Source organism: Coturnix japonica, unplaced genomic scaffold (assembly GCF_054131305.1).
Source record: "Coturnix japonica strain WE unplaced genomic scaffold, WE-NBRP24 Scf073, whole genome shotgun sequence".
NCBI lineage: Eukaryota > Metazoa > Chordata > Aves > Galliformes > Phasianidae > Coturnix > Coturnix japonica.
In genome coordinates, this window is record NW_028188976.1 from 36,139 (window position 1) to 52,353 (window position 16,215).

Here is a 16,215-nt window from a genome sequence, read left to right on the forward strand (position 1 = left end):
AACAAGGGGGAGCCCATCAGGTGGGTCCAGACCCCCCCCCAAATAACCCCAACACCCCCATAGGGCTCTCAGCACCCCCCACCCCCCATTAAAACCCCAAACACCCCCTAACTAAGGATGGGGGGGATATGAAGGAGATATATAGGGGAGGGGCTTATATGGGGGGGTCTTTATATGGGGGGGGGCTTATATATGGGAGGGATTTTATATGGGGAAGTCTTTATATGGGGGGGGCTTATATGGGGGGGGGTCTTTATGTGGGGGGGTCTTTATATGGGGGGGGTTTACATGAGGAAATCTTTATATGGGGGGGGCTTAATATGGGGGGGTCTTTATATGGGGGGGGGTGGTTTAATATGGGGGGGTCTCCATACCAGCAGGCAATGGACGAACTCGGGCCCCCCCACGAGGGCAGTGAACGTTCCCAGCTGCTCCGCCAGCGCCAGCAGCACCTCGTCCTCATCATAGATGGTGTCTATGGGGCACAAAGGGGGGGGCGTATGAGACCCCATAGAGGTGCCCCCCCCAACACAAACTTACCCCCCCATCCAACCCCAACATCCTCCCCCCTCCCTTCTAAACACCACCCCCCCAAACCCCTCCCCCTCCTCCCCCCTCTAAGCCCCTCCCCCTTTAGGCTCCTCCCCCTATGCCATTAAACCCCTCCCCCTCCTCCCCCCTCCCACCCCAAGCTCCCCCCTCCGCCCTTTAGACTCCTCCCCCTCCCCATTAAACCCCTCCCCCTCCCCCCCACTCCCTCCCCCATCCCCTAAGCCCCTCCCCCTCGCCCTTTAGGCTCCTCCCCCTCCCCCCACTAAACCCCTCCCCCTTCTCCCCCCTCCCCCCCAAACTCCCCCCTCCCATCCCTAAACCACTCCCCCTCTAAGCTCCTCCCCCCTCCCCCATTTAGGCTCCTCCCCTCATCCCATAAGCCCCTCCCCTGCTCACCCTCCTCCCTAAACCCTCCCCCTCCCCCCATTAAACCCCTCCCCACCTCCCCCCCCAAGCCCCTCCCCCCCATCCCTTAAGCCCCTCCCCCATTAAACTCCTTCCCCTTTAGGCCCCTCCCCCCATCCCCTAAGCCCCTCCCCCTCCCCCCTCCAAACCCCTCCCCCATCCCTTAAGCCCCTCCCCCATTAAACCCCTCCCCCTCCCCCCATCCCCTAAGCCCCTCCCCATTTAGACCCCTCCCCCCTCTAAGCCCCTCCCCCTTCCCCATTAAACCCCTCCCCCTCAAACCACTCCCCCCATCCCTTAAGACCCTCCCCATTTAGGCCCCTCCCCCCATTAAACCCTCCCCCCCATTAAACCCCTCCCCCCATACCCTAAGCCCCTCCCCATTTAGACCCCTCCCCCTCCCCCATTAAACCCTTCCCCCCCTCCCTTAAGCCCCTCCCCCTTTTGGCCCCTCCCCCCATTAAACCCTCCCCACTCCTAAGCCCCTCCCCCCATTAAACCCCTCCCCCTCCCCCCCATCCCCTACGCCCCTCCCCATTTAGGCCCCTCCCCCCTCTAAGCCCCTCCCCCTCCCCCATTAAACCCTTCCCCCCATTAAACCCCTCCCCCCTCCCCCCCTGTCTTAAGCCCCTCCCCCTTCCCCATTAAACCCCTCCCCCTCAAACCACTCCCCCATCCCTTAAGACCCTCCCCATTTAGGCCCCTCCTCCCATTAAACCCCCCCCCCCATTAAACCCCTCCCCCTCCCCCCATCCCCTAAGCCCCTCCCCATTTAGGCCCCTCCCCCCTCTAAGCCCCTCCCCCTCCCCCCATTAAACACTTCCCCCATTAAACCCTTCCCCCATTAAACCCCTCCCCCCTCCCCCCCGTCTTAAGCCCCTCCCCCTTTTGGCCCCTCCCCCATTAAACCCCTCCCCCTCAAACCACTCCCCCCATCCCTTAAGACCCTCCCCATTTAGGCCCCTCCCCCCATTAAACCCTCCCCCCCCATTAAACCCCTCCCCCTCATCCCCTACGCCCCTCCCCATTTAGACCCCTCCCCCCTCTAAGCCCCTCCCCCTCCCCCCATTAAACCCCTCCCCCTCCCCCCATCCCCTAAGCCCCTCCCCATTTAGACCCCTCCCCCCTCTAAGCCCCTCCCCCTCCCCCCATTAAACCCCTCCCTCTCCCCCCATCCCCTAAGCCCCTCCCCCTTTAGGCCCCTCCCCCTCTAAGCCCATCCCCCTCCCCACTCCTAAGCCCCTCCCCCCCATTAAACCCCTCCCCCTCCCCCCCTCCCTTAAGCCCCTCCCCCTTTAGGCTCCTCCCCCTCCCCCATTAAACCCCTCCCCCCCAAACCATTGCCCCCCACCCCCCTCCCCTTCAGCCCCTCCCCCTTTAGGCCCCTCCCCCCATTAAACCCTCCCCACTCCTAAGCCCCTCCCCCCCATTAAACCCCTCCCCCTCATCCCCTACGCCCCTCCCCATTTAGACCCCTCCCCCCTCTAAGCCCCTCCCCCTCCCCCATTAAACCCTTCCCCCCTTCCTTAAGCCCCTCCCCATTTTGGCCTTTCCCCCCTCCCCCATTAAACCCCTCCCCCTGAAACCCCTCCCCCCATCCCCTAAGCCCCTCCCCCTTTAGGCCCCTCCCCCATCCCCTAAGCCCCTCCCCCATTAAACCCCTCCCCCTCCCCCTTTAGGCCCCTCCCCCCATCCCTAAAGCCCTCCCTCATTAGACCCCTCCCCCTCCCCCCTCCTCCCCCCCTATCCCCCCCCATCCCTTAAGCCCCTCCCCCTTTAGGCTCCTCCCCCTCCCCCATTAAACCCCTCCGCCCCAAACCACTGCCCCCCACCCCCCTCCCCTTAAGCCCCTCCCCCTTTAGGCCCTCCCCCCTCTAAGCCCCTCCCCCTCCCCCATTAAACCCTTCCCCCCTCCCTTAAGCCCCTCCCCCTTTTGGCCCCTCCCCCTCCCCCCTTATCGCCCCCCATCCCTGAAGCCCCTCCCACTTTAGGCCCCTCCCCCCATCCCCTAAGCCCCTCCCCCATTAAACCCCTTCCCCTCCCCCTTTAGGCCCCTCCTCCCCATTAAACCCTTCCCCCATCCCTAAGCCCCCTCCCCCATTAAACCCCTCCCCCTCCTCCCCCCTATCCCCCCCATCCCTTAAGCCCCTCCTCCTTTATGCCCCTCCCCCCATCCCCTCATCCCCTAAGCCCCTCCCCCATTAAACCCCTCCCCCACCCCCTAAGCCCCTCCCTCCTTTAAGCCCCTCCCCCCCATTAAACCCCTCCCCCTCCCCCCTCCCCTACGCCCCTCCCCTTTAGGCCCCTCCCCCCAAACCCCTCCCCTCCCTCTTCTCCCCCCTCTAAGCCCTCCCCCTTTAGGCCCCTCCCCCCTCTAAGCCCCTCCCCCTCCCCCATTAAGCCCCTCCCCCTTTATTACCCCCCCCCCCCCCTGTACTGACCGGTGAGGAATGGCAGCAGCTCGCTCCGTGTTCTCTCCACCCCAACGCCAGCGCGATGGTGGACAGCTTCTTAATGCTGTTCAGACGGAGCTAAATCGGATGGGGGGGGGGGGTTATAAATGGGTCTGGGGGCTTTAAAATGGGTCTGGGGGCTACAGAAACAGCCCCCCCCCCCATCATCCCCAATCCCCACATTGCAGCCAATCGGCGGCCTCGTCTTATAGCTGCGCAATAAATAACGCCCGCCCATTGGTTGCACGCCGCCGCATGGGTTGTCCCGCGCGCTCTGATTGGTCGCCTCACGGCGGTTCTTCCCCGCCGCCAGGGGGCGCCGTGGAGAAGCGGGGCGCTCTTTCCACCCCCCCGCTCTGTGGTGAAGAGCCGCAGCCAATCAGCGCTCGGCTTACAGAATGAATGGGAGCCGCGAGCCAATCCGCTCTCGCCTCTCATCCTCACACAAAGGCCTAGCTCACGTTAAACCGGTAATAACCCATCGGTAATAACCGCCGGTAAAGGCCGACCGGAAGCGGTTTGGTAACGGCCCGGAGCCGCCATGTTGGTACCTGCACGTCCTCGTTGCGGAGCTCGTCGATGAGGACGGCGATGGGATAAAGCGAATCGTCTCCGTCCGCCGCCGCCATCTTGGCTCCGTCCGCCTCTCGCTACCCACGGGGTCTCCCGCGCCGCCCTTGCAGGGGCCGCGCCGCGCTCTGATTGGCTGCGCTTTGGTGACGTCACGCGAGGAGATCCGCAGAGCGAGGGGCGGGGTTTGGAGGCTTAGCCCCGCCCATCGGCTTCGGTCATTGGTCGAACGGTTGAGGCCGCAGACGGTGATTGGCTGCAGAGCCGGCGAGGGGGCGGGGCGAAAGATCTTATATGGGATCCTATAGGGAACGCAATAGGGGCCCTATAGGGGATATAGGGACGGCAATAGGGCCCTATAGGGGATATAGGGGAACAATGGGGTCCTATAGGGGATATAGGGACGGCAATAGGGCCCTATAGGGGATATAGGGGTCGTATAGGGGATATAGGGATGGCAATAGGGCCCTATAGGGGATATAGGGGCACAATGGGTCCTATAGGGGATATAGGGGTTCAATGGGGCCCTACTGTGGATATAGGGGCACAATGGGGCGCTATAGGGGATATAGAGGCACAATAGAGGCCTATAGGGGATATAGGGACGGCAATAGGTGCCCTATAAGGGATATAGGGGCGCAATGGGGCCCTATAGGGGATATAGGGGCACAATGGGGGCCCTATAGGGGATATAGAGGCGCAATAGAGGCCTATAGGGGATATAGGGGCTCAATGGGGCCCTATAGGGGATATAGGGGCACAATGGGGTCCTATAGGGGATATAGGGGCACAATGAGGGCCCTACAGTGGATATAGGGGCACAATAGGGGCCCTATAGGGGATATAGGGGCACAATGGGGTCCTATAGGGGATATAGGGACGGCAAACAGCCGCAGCGGAAATCATTGCTCCTTTATTAGAGTCCCCCCCACACACACACCCGGAAGTGGGTAGGAACCAAAAGGCACTGCACGGGGTGCGGGGGGAACAAAAACAAAGTGACACCTCCATTGATTCCCTATATAATGGGGGGGGGGGCTCATTTTAGCTTTAACCCTATGGATTCTGAAGCCCCCCCCCCCCAATTTAATGGGGTCCATTCTAAAGAGCTCCCCTTCCTTAATATATAGGACCCCCCCCTTAATAACTGAACCCCCCCATTATATTTAGGGGGGGGGGAACAAAATGACACCCCCATTGAATCCCTATTAATGGAATCCCTATATATATATATGGGGGGGGGGGCTCACTTTAGCTTTAACCCTATAGATTCTGAAGCCCCCCCCCCCAATTTAATGGGGTCCATTCTAAAGAGCTCCCCTTCCTTAATATATAGGACCCCCCCCTTAATAATTGGACCCCCCCATTGTATTTAGGGGGGGGACAAAGTGACACCCCCATTGAATCCCTATTATTGGAATCCCTATATATATATATGGGGGGGGGGGGCTCACTTTAGCTTTAACCCTATAGATTCTGAAGCCCCCCCCCCCCAATTTAATGGGGTCCATTTTAAAGAGCTCCCCTTCCTTAATATATAGGACCCCCCCTTAATAATTGGACCCCCCCCCATTGTATTTAGGGGGGGGGACAAAGTGACACCCCCATTGAATCCCTATATATAATGGGGGGGGGGGGGAGGCTCACTTTACCTTTAACCCTATAGATTCTGAAGCCCCCCCCCCCAATTTAATGGGGCCCATTTTAAAGAGCTCCCCTTCCTTAATATATAGGACCCCCCCTTAATAATTGGACCCCCCCATTGTATTTAGGGGGGGACAAAGTGACACCCCCATTAAATCCCTATATAATGGGGTATAATGGGGTGGGGGGGGGGCTCACTTTAGCTTTAACCCTATAGATTCTGAAGCCCCCCCCCCCAATTTAATGGGGTCCATTATAAAGAGCTCCCCTTCCTTAATATTATAAGCCCCCCCCCATGTTAATTAACCCCCCACGTTAATTAAACCCCCCCCCCATTTCAAGGCACGCATCCGCTCTGCTTTAATTCAGCCACTAAAGTGGGGACGTCTCCCACCTTGACCCCCCCTTTCCTTCCGGGGGGCTCTGAGACCCCCACCACCTTTAAACGGGGGTTGGGGACCCCCCCGTATTGAGCAGCATCCACCACCTCCAACGGCTTCTTCTTGGCTTTCTACATGGGGGGGGCAATAAAATAGGGGGGGGGGGGGTCAGGATTCCATATACAACCCCCCCCTTTAAAATCCCCCATTGACCCCCCTATATACAACCCCCCCCTTTAAAATCCCCCATTGACCCCCCTATATACAACCCCCCCCCTTTAAAATCCCCCATTGACCCCCCTATATAAACTCCCCCCCTTTAAAGTCCCCCATTGACCCCCCCATATACAACCCCCCCCCTTCAAAATCCCCCATTGACCCCCCTATATAAACCCCCCCTTTAAAATCCCCCATTGACCCCCCTATATACAACCCCCCCCCTTTAAAATCCCCCATTGACCCCCCCTATATACAACCCCCCCCCTTTAAAATCCCCCATTGACCCCCCTATATGCAGCCCCCCCCTTTAAAATCCCCCATTGACCCCCCCTATATACAACCCCCCCCTTTAAAATCCCCATTGACCCCCCCTATATACAACCCCCCCTTTAAAATCCCCCATTGACCCCCCCCATATACAACCCCCCCCTTTAAAATCCCCCATTGACCCCCCTATATACAACCCCCCCCCCTTTAAAATCCCCCATTGACCCCCCTATATACAACCCCCCCCCTTTAAAATCCCCCATTGACCCCCCCTTCACGCCATAGGATTCCCCATAGCCACCCCCCCACCCCAGTGACCTCCCCCCCCCCCAGGACCCCTTTATTGCCCCCCCCCCCCCCATACCATGATACCGGGCCCCATTTAACCCCCCCCCATATTTTACCCCCCCCCCATTTAATTACCCCCCCATACCATGATATTGCCCCCCCCCCATATTTTAATACCCCCTCCCATTTAATACCCCCCCCCCCCATACTTTAATACCCCCCCCCATATTTAATCCCCCCCCCCATACCATGATATTGGGCCCCCATTTACCCCCCCCCATATTTTAATACCCCCCCCCCATATTTTAATACCCCCCCCATTTATTTCCCCCCCCCATACCATGATATTGGGCCCCCATTTACCCCCCCCCCATACCATGATATTGGCCCCCCCCCATATTTAAACCCCCCCCCTTTATTTCCCCCCCCCCATACCATGATATTGGCCCCCCCCATATTTAAACCCCCCCCCCCATATTTTACCCCTCCCCATACCATGATATTGCCCCCCCCCCATACCATAATATTGGAACCCCCCATATTTTACCCCCCCCATACCATGATATTGGGCCCCCATTTACCCCCCCCCCATATTTTAATACCCCCCCCCATATTTCCCCCCCACCCCATACCATAATATTGGACCCCCCCCCATATTTCCCCCCCCCCCATACCATGATATTGGCCCCCCCCATATTTCCCCCCCCCATACCATGATATTGCCCCCCCCATATTTAAACCCCCCCCCCCATACCATGATATTGCCCCCCCCCATACCATGATATTGGCCCCCCCCCATACCATGACATTGGACCCCCATTAAACCCCCCCCCATATTTCCCCCCCCCCCCATACCATGACATTGGGCCCCCATTTACCCCCCCCACCCCCCCATATTCTAATACCCCCCCATACCATGACATTGCCCCCCCCCATACCATGATATTGGGCAGCGTTGCGTATCGCGGCTCATTGAGCCTCAGGTCCGCAGTCACAACAGCCGGGAGCTTCAGCCTGAGGGTCTCCAGCCCCCCATCAACCTCACGCTGCACCCGCAGCAATGAGCCCCCCCCCTCCACACACAGCTGGGACGTGAACGTGCCCTATAGGGAACAGAGACCCCCCCAATGTGGGGTTAAGGGAAAGTATAGGGCATGGAGACCCCCAATATGGGGTTAAGGGAATGTATAGGGCATGGAGACCCCCCCCAATATGGTATTAAGGGCATGGAGACCCCCCCAGTATGGGGTTAAGGGGAAGTATAGGGCATGGAGACCCCCAATATGGGGTTAATAGGGCAATGGAGACCCCAATATGGGGTAATAGGGCATGGAGACCCCCCCCAATATGGTATTAAGAGAACATATAGGGCATGGAAACCCCCCCCCCCCATATGGTATTAAGGGATAGGGCATGGAGACCCCCCCCCAATATGGTATTAAGGGAACATATAGGGCATGGAGACCCCCAATATGGGGTTAAGGAAAGTATAGGGCATGGAGACCCCCAGTATGCGTTAAGGGAACATACAGGGCATGGAGACCCCCCCCAATATGGGGTTAATAGGGCATGGAGACCCCAATATGGGGTTAATAGGGCAGGGAGACCCCCAATATGGGGTTAATAGGGCAGGGAGACCCCCAATATGGGGTTAATAGGGCAGGGAGACCCCCAATGTGGGGTTAATAGGGCAGGGAGACCCCCAATATGGGGCTAAGGGAACATATAGGGCATGGAGACCCCCCCCCCCCAATATAGTATTAAGGGCATAGAGACCCCCCTCAATATGGGGTTAAGGGAACGTATAGGGCATGGAGACCCCCAATATGGGGTTATGGGCTTGGAGACCCCCAATATGGGGTTAATAGGGCATGGAGACCCCCAGTATGGGGTTAATAGGGCATGGAGACCCCCAATATGGGGTTAATAGGGCAGGGAGACCCCCCCCAATATAGCACTAAGGGATAGGGCATGGAGACCCCCCCCCAATATGGTATTAAGGGAACATATAGGGCATGGAGACCCCCCCCAATATGGTGTTAATAGGGCATGGAGACCCCCCCAATATAGTATTAAGGGATAGGGTATGGAGACCCCCCCCAATACGGTATTAAGGGATAGGGCATGGAGACCCCCCCAATATGGGGTTAAGGGAGTGTATACGGCATGGAGACCCCCAATGTGGGGTTAATAGGGCATGGAGACCCCCAATATGGGGTTAAATAGGGCAGGGAGACCCCCCCAATATGGGGTTAATAGGGCAGGGAGACCCCCATATGGGGTTATGGGCATGGAGACCCCCCCAATATGGGGTTATGGGCATGGAGACCCCCAATATGGGGTTATGGGCATGGAGACCCCCAATATGGGGTTATGGGCTTGGAGACCCCCAATATGGGGTTATGGGCTTGGAGACCCCCAGTATGGGGTTAATAGGGCAGGGAGACCCCCAATATGGGGTTAATATTAATGATATTAATTACATTCACTAATTAACATATAATTAATAATGACTGACCTGCGGCCAATCCAAACATGGCCGCCACCATCTGCCCCGTCTGGTTGCAGTCGTCGTCTATGGCCTGAATTGGGGGGGGGGCAACACATTATGGGGGGGGGGGGGGCTTAGAAGAGACCCCCTCTATCCCCCCCCAATTATAACCCCCCATTTAAACCCCCTACCCCCATTATAACCCCCTATTTAACACCCCACCCCCATTATAACCCCCATTATCCCCCCCCATTAAACACCCCCCACCCCCATTAAATCCCCCATTACAAGCTCCCCCCCCAATTAAACCCCCCCCCCCCATTATAACCCATTTAAACCCCCCCCACCCCCATAATAACCCCCTATTAACCCCCCCATCCCATTATACCCCCCATTATAACCCATTTAACCCCCCCACCCCATTTCAACCCCCATTTAAGCCCCCCACCCCCATAAACCCCCATTACAAGCCCCCCCCCATTAAACCCCCCCACCCCCATATAACCCCATTATAACCCCCTATTAACCCCCCCCATTATAAATCCCATTATACCCCCCCCACCCCCATTAAACCCCCCATTACAAGCCCCCCCCCACAATTATAACCCCCCCACCCCCATTATAACCCATTTAAACCCCCCCACCCCCATTATAACCCCCCATTACAAGCCCCCCCCATTAAACCCCCCCCATTTAACACCCCCCCAATTAAACCCCCCCCATTAAACCCTCCCCACTAAACCCCCTCCAATTAAACCCCCCCATTAACCCCCCCCCAATTAAACCCCCCCTATTTAACACCCCCCCCATTAAACCCCCCCCATTAAACCCTCCCCATTAACCCCCCACATTAAACCCCCCCCACTAAACCCCCTCCAATTAAACCCCCCCATTTAAACCCCCCCTATTTAACACCCCCCCCATTAAACCCCCCATTAACCCCCTCCCCAATTAACCCCCCCATTTAACACCCCCCCCTATTTAACACCCCCCCATTAACCCCCCCCATTAACCCCCCCCCCAATTAAACCCCCCCCAATTAAACCCCCCCCCATTTAACACCCCCCCTATTTAACAGCCCCCAATTAAACCCCCCCCTATTTAACACCCCCCCCCAATTAAACCCCCCCCTATTTAACACCCCCCACCATTAACACCCCCCCCCATTAAAGCCCCCCCCACTAACCCCCCCCCCCATTAAACCCCCCCCCATTTAACACCCCCACCCGTTAAACACCCCCCCTCCCATTAAGTCCCCCATTAAAACCCCCCCCCCATTTAAGCCCCCCCCCCCATTTAAGCCCCCCCCCCATTTCCCCACCTGTTTCCCCAGCAGCACCAGATCCACGTTATGTTTCCTGGCCAGTTCAGCCAACACAGCGGCCACTTCTTTAGGGCCGACATCCACCCCATCCCCAACCTGGGGGGGAAATATTAACACCCCCAGACCCACATTAACCCCACATTAACCCCCCCAGACCCACATTAACACCCCCAGCCCCACATTAACACCCCCAGACCCACATTAACACCCCACATTAACACCCCCAGACCCACATTAACGCCCCCAGACCCACATTAACCCCCCCAGCCCCACATTAACACCCCCAGCCCCACATTAACCCCCCCAGCCCCACATTAACACCCCCAGACCCACATTAACACCCCCAGCCCCACATTAACACCCCCAGACCCACATTAACACCCCCAGCCCCACATTAACACCCACATTAACCCCCCCAGACCCACATTAACCCCCCCAGACCCACATTAACACCCCATTAACACCCCCAGCCCCACATTAACCCCCCATTTACCCCCCCCAGACCCACTTTAACCTCTCATATCCCCCCCCAGCCCTTCATATCCCCCCCCAGCCCCAGATTAACCCCCCCAGCCCCAGATTAACCCCCATTTACCCCCCCCAGCCCCACATTAACACCCCCTAGACCCACTATAACCCCCCCAGCCCCACTTTAACCCCCCATTTACCCCCCCAGCCCCACATTAACCCCCCATTTACCCCCCCCAGACCCACTTTAACCTCTCATATCCCCCCCCAGCCCTTCATATCCCCCCCCAGACCCACATTAACCCCCCCCAGACCCACTTTAACCCCCCATATCCCCCCTCAGCCCCACATTTAACCCCTGCAGCCCCACATTAACCCCCCATATTCCCCCCCCCAGCCCCACATTAACCCCCCATATTCCCCCCCAGCCCCACTTTAAGCCCCCATTTCCCTCCCCAGCCCCACATATCCCCCCCCAGACCCACCATTAACCCCCCCCAGCCCCACTTTAACCCCCCATATTCCCCCCCCAGACCCACATTAACCCCCATATCCCCCCTCAGCCCCACATTAACCCCCCATTTACCCCCCCAGCCCCCCATATTCCCCCCCTAGCCCCACTTTAACCCCCCCAGCCCCACATTAACCCCCATTTACACCCCCAGACCCACATTAACCCCCCCCCCAGACCCACTTTAACCCCCCATATCCCCCCCCAGCCCCCCATATTCCCCCCCAGCCCCACATTAACCCCCCATATCCCCCCCCAGCCCCACATTAACCCCCCATATCCCCCCTCAGCCCCACATTTAACCCCCCCAGCCCCAGATTAACCCCCCCAGCCCCACTTTAACCCCCCATTTACCCCCCGCAGCCCCACTTTAACCCCCCATATCCCCCTCAGACCCACATTAACCCCCATATCCCCCCCCAGCCCCACATTAACCCCCCATATTCCCCCCCAGCCCCATATTAACCCCCCATATTCCCCCCCAGCCCCACATATCCCCCCCCAGCCCCACTTTAACCCCCCATATCCCCCCCCAGCCCCACATTAACACCCCCTAGACCCACTATAACCCCCCCAGCCCCACATTAACCCCCCCACCTCCCACCTGAGCCAGCAGGGCCTTGTCTGCCCCCATAGCCAGCGCCGTCCTCAATGTCTCCTGGCTCTTGGAGGTCCCCACGGTGGCCACCATCACTTCAGCCGCCCCCCCCTTCTCTTTAACCTCACGGCTTCTTCCAACGCGATCTCACAGAACGGGTTCATCGAGTGCTTCACCCTTCGGTTTGGACACCATGACCCCCGGGAAGGACCCGGACCTGGAGGGAATGGGATAGAGGGGGTTATATGGAGTTATATGGGGTTATATGGGGTTATATGGGGTTATATGGGGGTTATATGGGGGTATATGGGGTTATATGGGGTTATATGGGGTTATATGGGGTTATATGGGGTTATATGGGGTTATATGGGGTTATATGGGGTTATATGGGGGTTATATGGGGTTATATGGGGTTATATGGGGATATATGGGGTTATATGGGGTTAGAAGGGGGTTATAAGGGGTTATAAGGGGGTTATATGGTGCTGGGAGGGAGATATGGGGGGCTATGGGGGAATATATGGGGGCTGGGAGAGAGATATGGGGGGCTATGGGGGGTTATATGGGGGGTAAGGGGGGTTATATGGGGCTGGGAGACAGATATGGGGGCTATGGGGGGTTATATGGGGCTAGGAGAGAGATATGGGGGGTTATATGGGGGCTGGGGGGTTTAAAGGGTTATAAGGGGGATTTATGGGGTTATATGGGGTTATAAGGGGGTTATATGGGGTTATATGGGGGGCGATATGGGGTTATATGGGGTTATATGGGGTTATATGGGGTTATAAGGGGGCTATATGGGGTTATAAGGGGGTGATATGGGGTTACAAGGGGGGTATATGGGGTTATAAGGGGGTTATATGGGGTTATAAGGGGGTTATATGGGGTTATAAGGGAGATGTATGGGGTTATATGGGGTTATAAGGGGGTTATATGGGGTTATAAGGGGTGATATGGGGTTATATGGGGGTATATGGGGGTTATATGGGGTTATAAGGGGGTTATAGGGGTTATATGGGGTTATATGGGGGTATATGGGGGTTATATGGGGGTTATATGGGGCTGGGAGAGAGATATGGGGGGCTATGGGGGGTTATATGAGGTTATAAGGGGGTTATATGGGGTTATAAGGGGGTTATATGGGGTTATAAGGGGGTTATATGGGGTTATAAGGGGGCTTAAGGGGTTATAAGGGGATTATATGGGGTTATAAGGGGGCAATATAGGGTTATATGGGGTTATAAGGGGGTTATATGGGGTTATATGGGGGCTATATGGGGTTATATGGGGGTATAAGGGGGTTATATGGGGTTATAAGGGGGTATAAGGGGGTTATATGGGGTTATAAGGGGGTATATGGGGTTATAAGGGGGTTATATGGGGTTATAAGGGGGTTATATGGGGCTATATGTGGGTATATGGGGTTATAAGGGGGTTATATGGGCCTGGGAGGGAGATATGGGGGGCTATGGGGGCTGGGGAGGTTTAAGGGGTATATATGGGGTTATAAGGGGACTATATGGGGTCATAAGGGGGCTATATGGGGTCATAAGGGGGTTATATGGGGTTATAAGGGGGTTATATGGGGTTATAAGGGGGCTATACGGGGTTATAAGGGGGTTATATGGGGGCTATATGGGGTTATAAGGGGGTATATGAGGTTATAAGGGGGTTATATGGGGCTGGGAGGGAGATATGGGGGGTTATATGGAGGCTGGGGGGGGTATAAAGGGTTATAAGGGGGGTATATGGGGTTATAAGGGGATTATATGGGGTTATATGGGGTGATATGGGGTTATATGGGGTTATAAGGGGGCTATATGGGGTTATAAGGGGGTTATATGGGGTTATAAGGGGGCTATATGGGGTTATAAGGGGGTGATATGGGGTTATAAGGGGGTATATGGGGGTATAAGGGGGTCATATGGGGTTATAAGGTGGTTATATGGGGTTATGAGGGGGGTAATATGGGGTTATAAGGGGGTATATGGGGTTATAAGGGGGTATATGGGGGTATAAGGGGGTTATAGGGGATTATATGGGGTTATAAGGGGGTATATGGGGTTATATGGGGTTATAAGGGGGTTTAAGGGGTTAAAGGGGGGTATATGGGGTTATAAGGGGTTATATGGGGTTATATGGGGGCTATATGGGGGTATAAGGGGGTTATATGGGGTTATAAGGGGGTATAAGGGGGTTATATGGGGTTATAAGGGGGTATATGGGGTTATAAGGGGGTTATATGGGGTTATAAGGGGGCTATAATGGGGCTATATGTGGGTATATGGGGTTATAAGGGGGTTATATGGGGTTATAAGGGGGCTATATGGGGCTATATGTGGGTATATGGGGTTATAAGGGGGTTATATGGGCCTGGGGAGGGAGATATGGGGGGGCTATGGGGGCTGGGGAGGTTTAAGGGGTATATATGGGGTTATAAGGGGACTATATGGGGTTATAAGGGGATTATATTGGGTTATATGGGGTTATAAGGGGACTATATGGGGTTATAAGGGGGTTATATGGGGTTATAAGAGGATTATATGGGGTTATATGGGGTTATAAGGGGGTTATATGGGGTTACTTGAGGCCTAACTTGAGGCCTACCTGAGGCCTACCTGCGGCCTACTTAAGGCCTAACTTGAGGCCTACCTACTTGAGGCTTACCTGAGGCCTAATTTGAGGCCTACTTGAGGCCTACCTACTTGAGGCCTACCTGAGGCCTACCTACCTGAGGCCTACCTGCGGCCTACTTGAGGCCTACCTGCGGCCTACACCGCCTTTTTAGGCCTCACCTTCCGAACCTCCCTCACAGGGCCCAAACCGAACCTCCCTCCGCCAAAACCGAACCCACTCTCTTCATACCGAACCGAACCGAACCTTCCCCCCCCAGAACCGACCCTCCCCCCCCCGGCTGTTCCCGAACCTTCACGGCGAAGTCAATGACCCGCTTCACCCCGACCAACACCTTCAGCGGCGCCATTGCTGCCCCCTTCTTCACCCCCTTCTATGTCCCGCCCCCCTCCCGAACTTCTAACCAATCACCGCGCTCCCTCCCCAACAGACTCAACTTCTACCCAATCACCGCGCTCCCCGCCCGGAGCTCCTAACCAATCAACGAGCGGGGAGGAGGCTGTACCCCCCCCATCCCATATCTCTCACGTGACTTCCGGGCGTTCCCCAATTTGCGTTCCTACCCGGAAACGGAGCCGCTCAACTTTAGTTCCGCCTCACATTGGTTCCCCCCCACACCGCAGCCCCCTCTATGTGGTCCCCCCCCCATATTTCTTCCCCCTCCCCCCCCATTATTGACACCACAACCGGAAGTTCTACAAAACCCCCCTTTATTGCGCTTTGAACCAGCAGAAGCAATAAATATGGCCGCCCCACAGGCCTTAACCCACCCCCAATATGTGGGGAGGGGTGGGTGGGTTGGGGGGAAGCATTTAAGTGCGACAACAGAAACCGCAGCCGGGATTCCGGCAACAGCCGCAACAAAACGAGCAGACCGGAAAGTGAGAGCCGTGACGCCGGAAACGGAAGTGACGTAAGGGCGAAACTTCCGCCGGATGTTGGTGGGTGAGATCCGGAAGTGCCGCTACTTCCGCCGGATGTTGGGTGAGATCCGGAAGTGCCGCGTCTTTTTCCGGCGGATGTAATGGAAGACCCGGAAGTGTTTGCTCGGGGGTTGAATGAGGGTCCCGGTGGGGGGAGGGCTGTGATGGGGTTTAATGGTGGTTTATATGGGGGGGGGGGGGGGGCAACAAATATCCCCCCCCCCCCTTAGAGAGCGACTTCCGGCCAGTCTGAGGCCTAAACCGGAAGTTGGTCCACGCGGAAATGCTTCCCCCCGGAAATGAGGATGAACGAGAAAGGTTCCCCCCTCCCCTCGTCCCCCCCCCCCCAATATGGCTGCCCCCCCATAGATCTCTATGTGGTGCTGCACTCAAATGGCCCCCCCCCCGTTTAACCCCCGTTTAAACCCACCCCCCCATTATAACCCCCCATTAAACCCCCCCCCTCCCCATTTAACCCCCATTTAAAC

General features: G+C 56.7%; 1 protein-coding gene and 1 pseudogene across 2 annotated transcripts in view; both read right to left on the reverse strand.

The window, feature by feature from the left end:
• The window catches only part of LOC146751569 (uncharacterized), a 29,791-nt pseudogene extending 25,732 nt beyond the window's left edge, over window positions 1-4,059 (reverse strand). The window contains exons 1-3 of the transcript XR_014941344.1: window positions 3,962-4,059; window positions 3,399-3,488; window positions 375-475 (exon numbers count right to left, since the gene is read on the reverse strand). The product of XR_014941344.1 is annotated as an uncharacterized LOC146751569 (transcript). The remainder of the gene's footprint in view (window positions 1-374; window positions 476-3,398; window positions 3,489-3,961) is intronic.
• Window positions 4,060-4,876: 817 nt separating this feature from the next.
• On the reverse strand, window positions 4,877-15,181 carry LOC146751571 (electron transfer flavoprotein subunit beta-like). The gene is given in 9 exon segments (XM_085533986.1): window positions 4,877-6,135; window positions 7,717-7,881; window positions 9,297-9,311; window positions 9,313-9,360; window positions 10,591-10,689; window positions 12,177-12,292; window positions 12,295-12,345; window positions 12,348-12,387; window positions 15,097-15,181. Coding segments are annotated over 9 exon segments (765 nt in total). The 5' UTR covers window positions 15,154-15,181; the 3' UTR covers window positions 4,877-5,961.
• Between the last annotated feature and the right edge of the window lie 1,034 nt (window positions 15,182-16,215).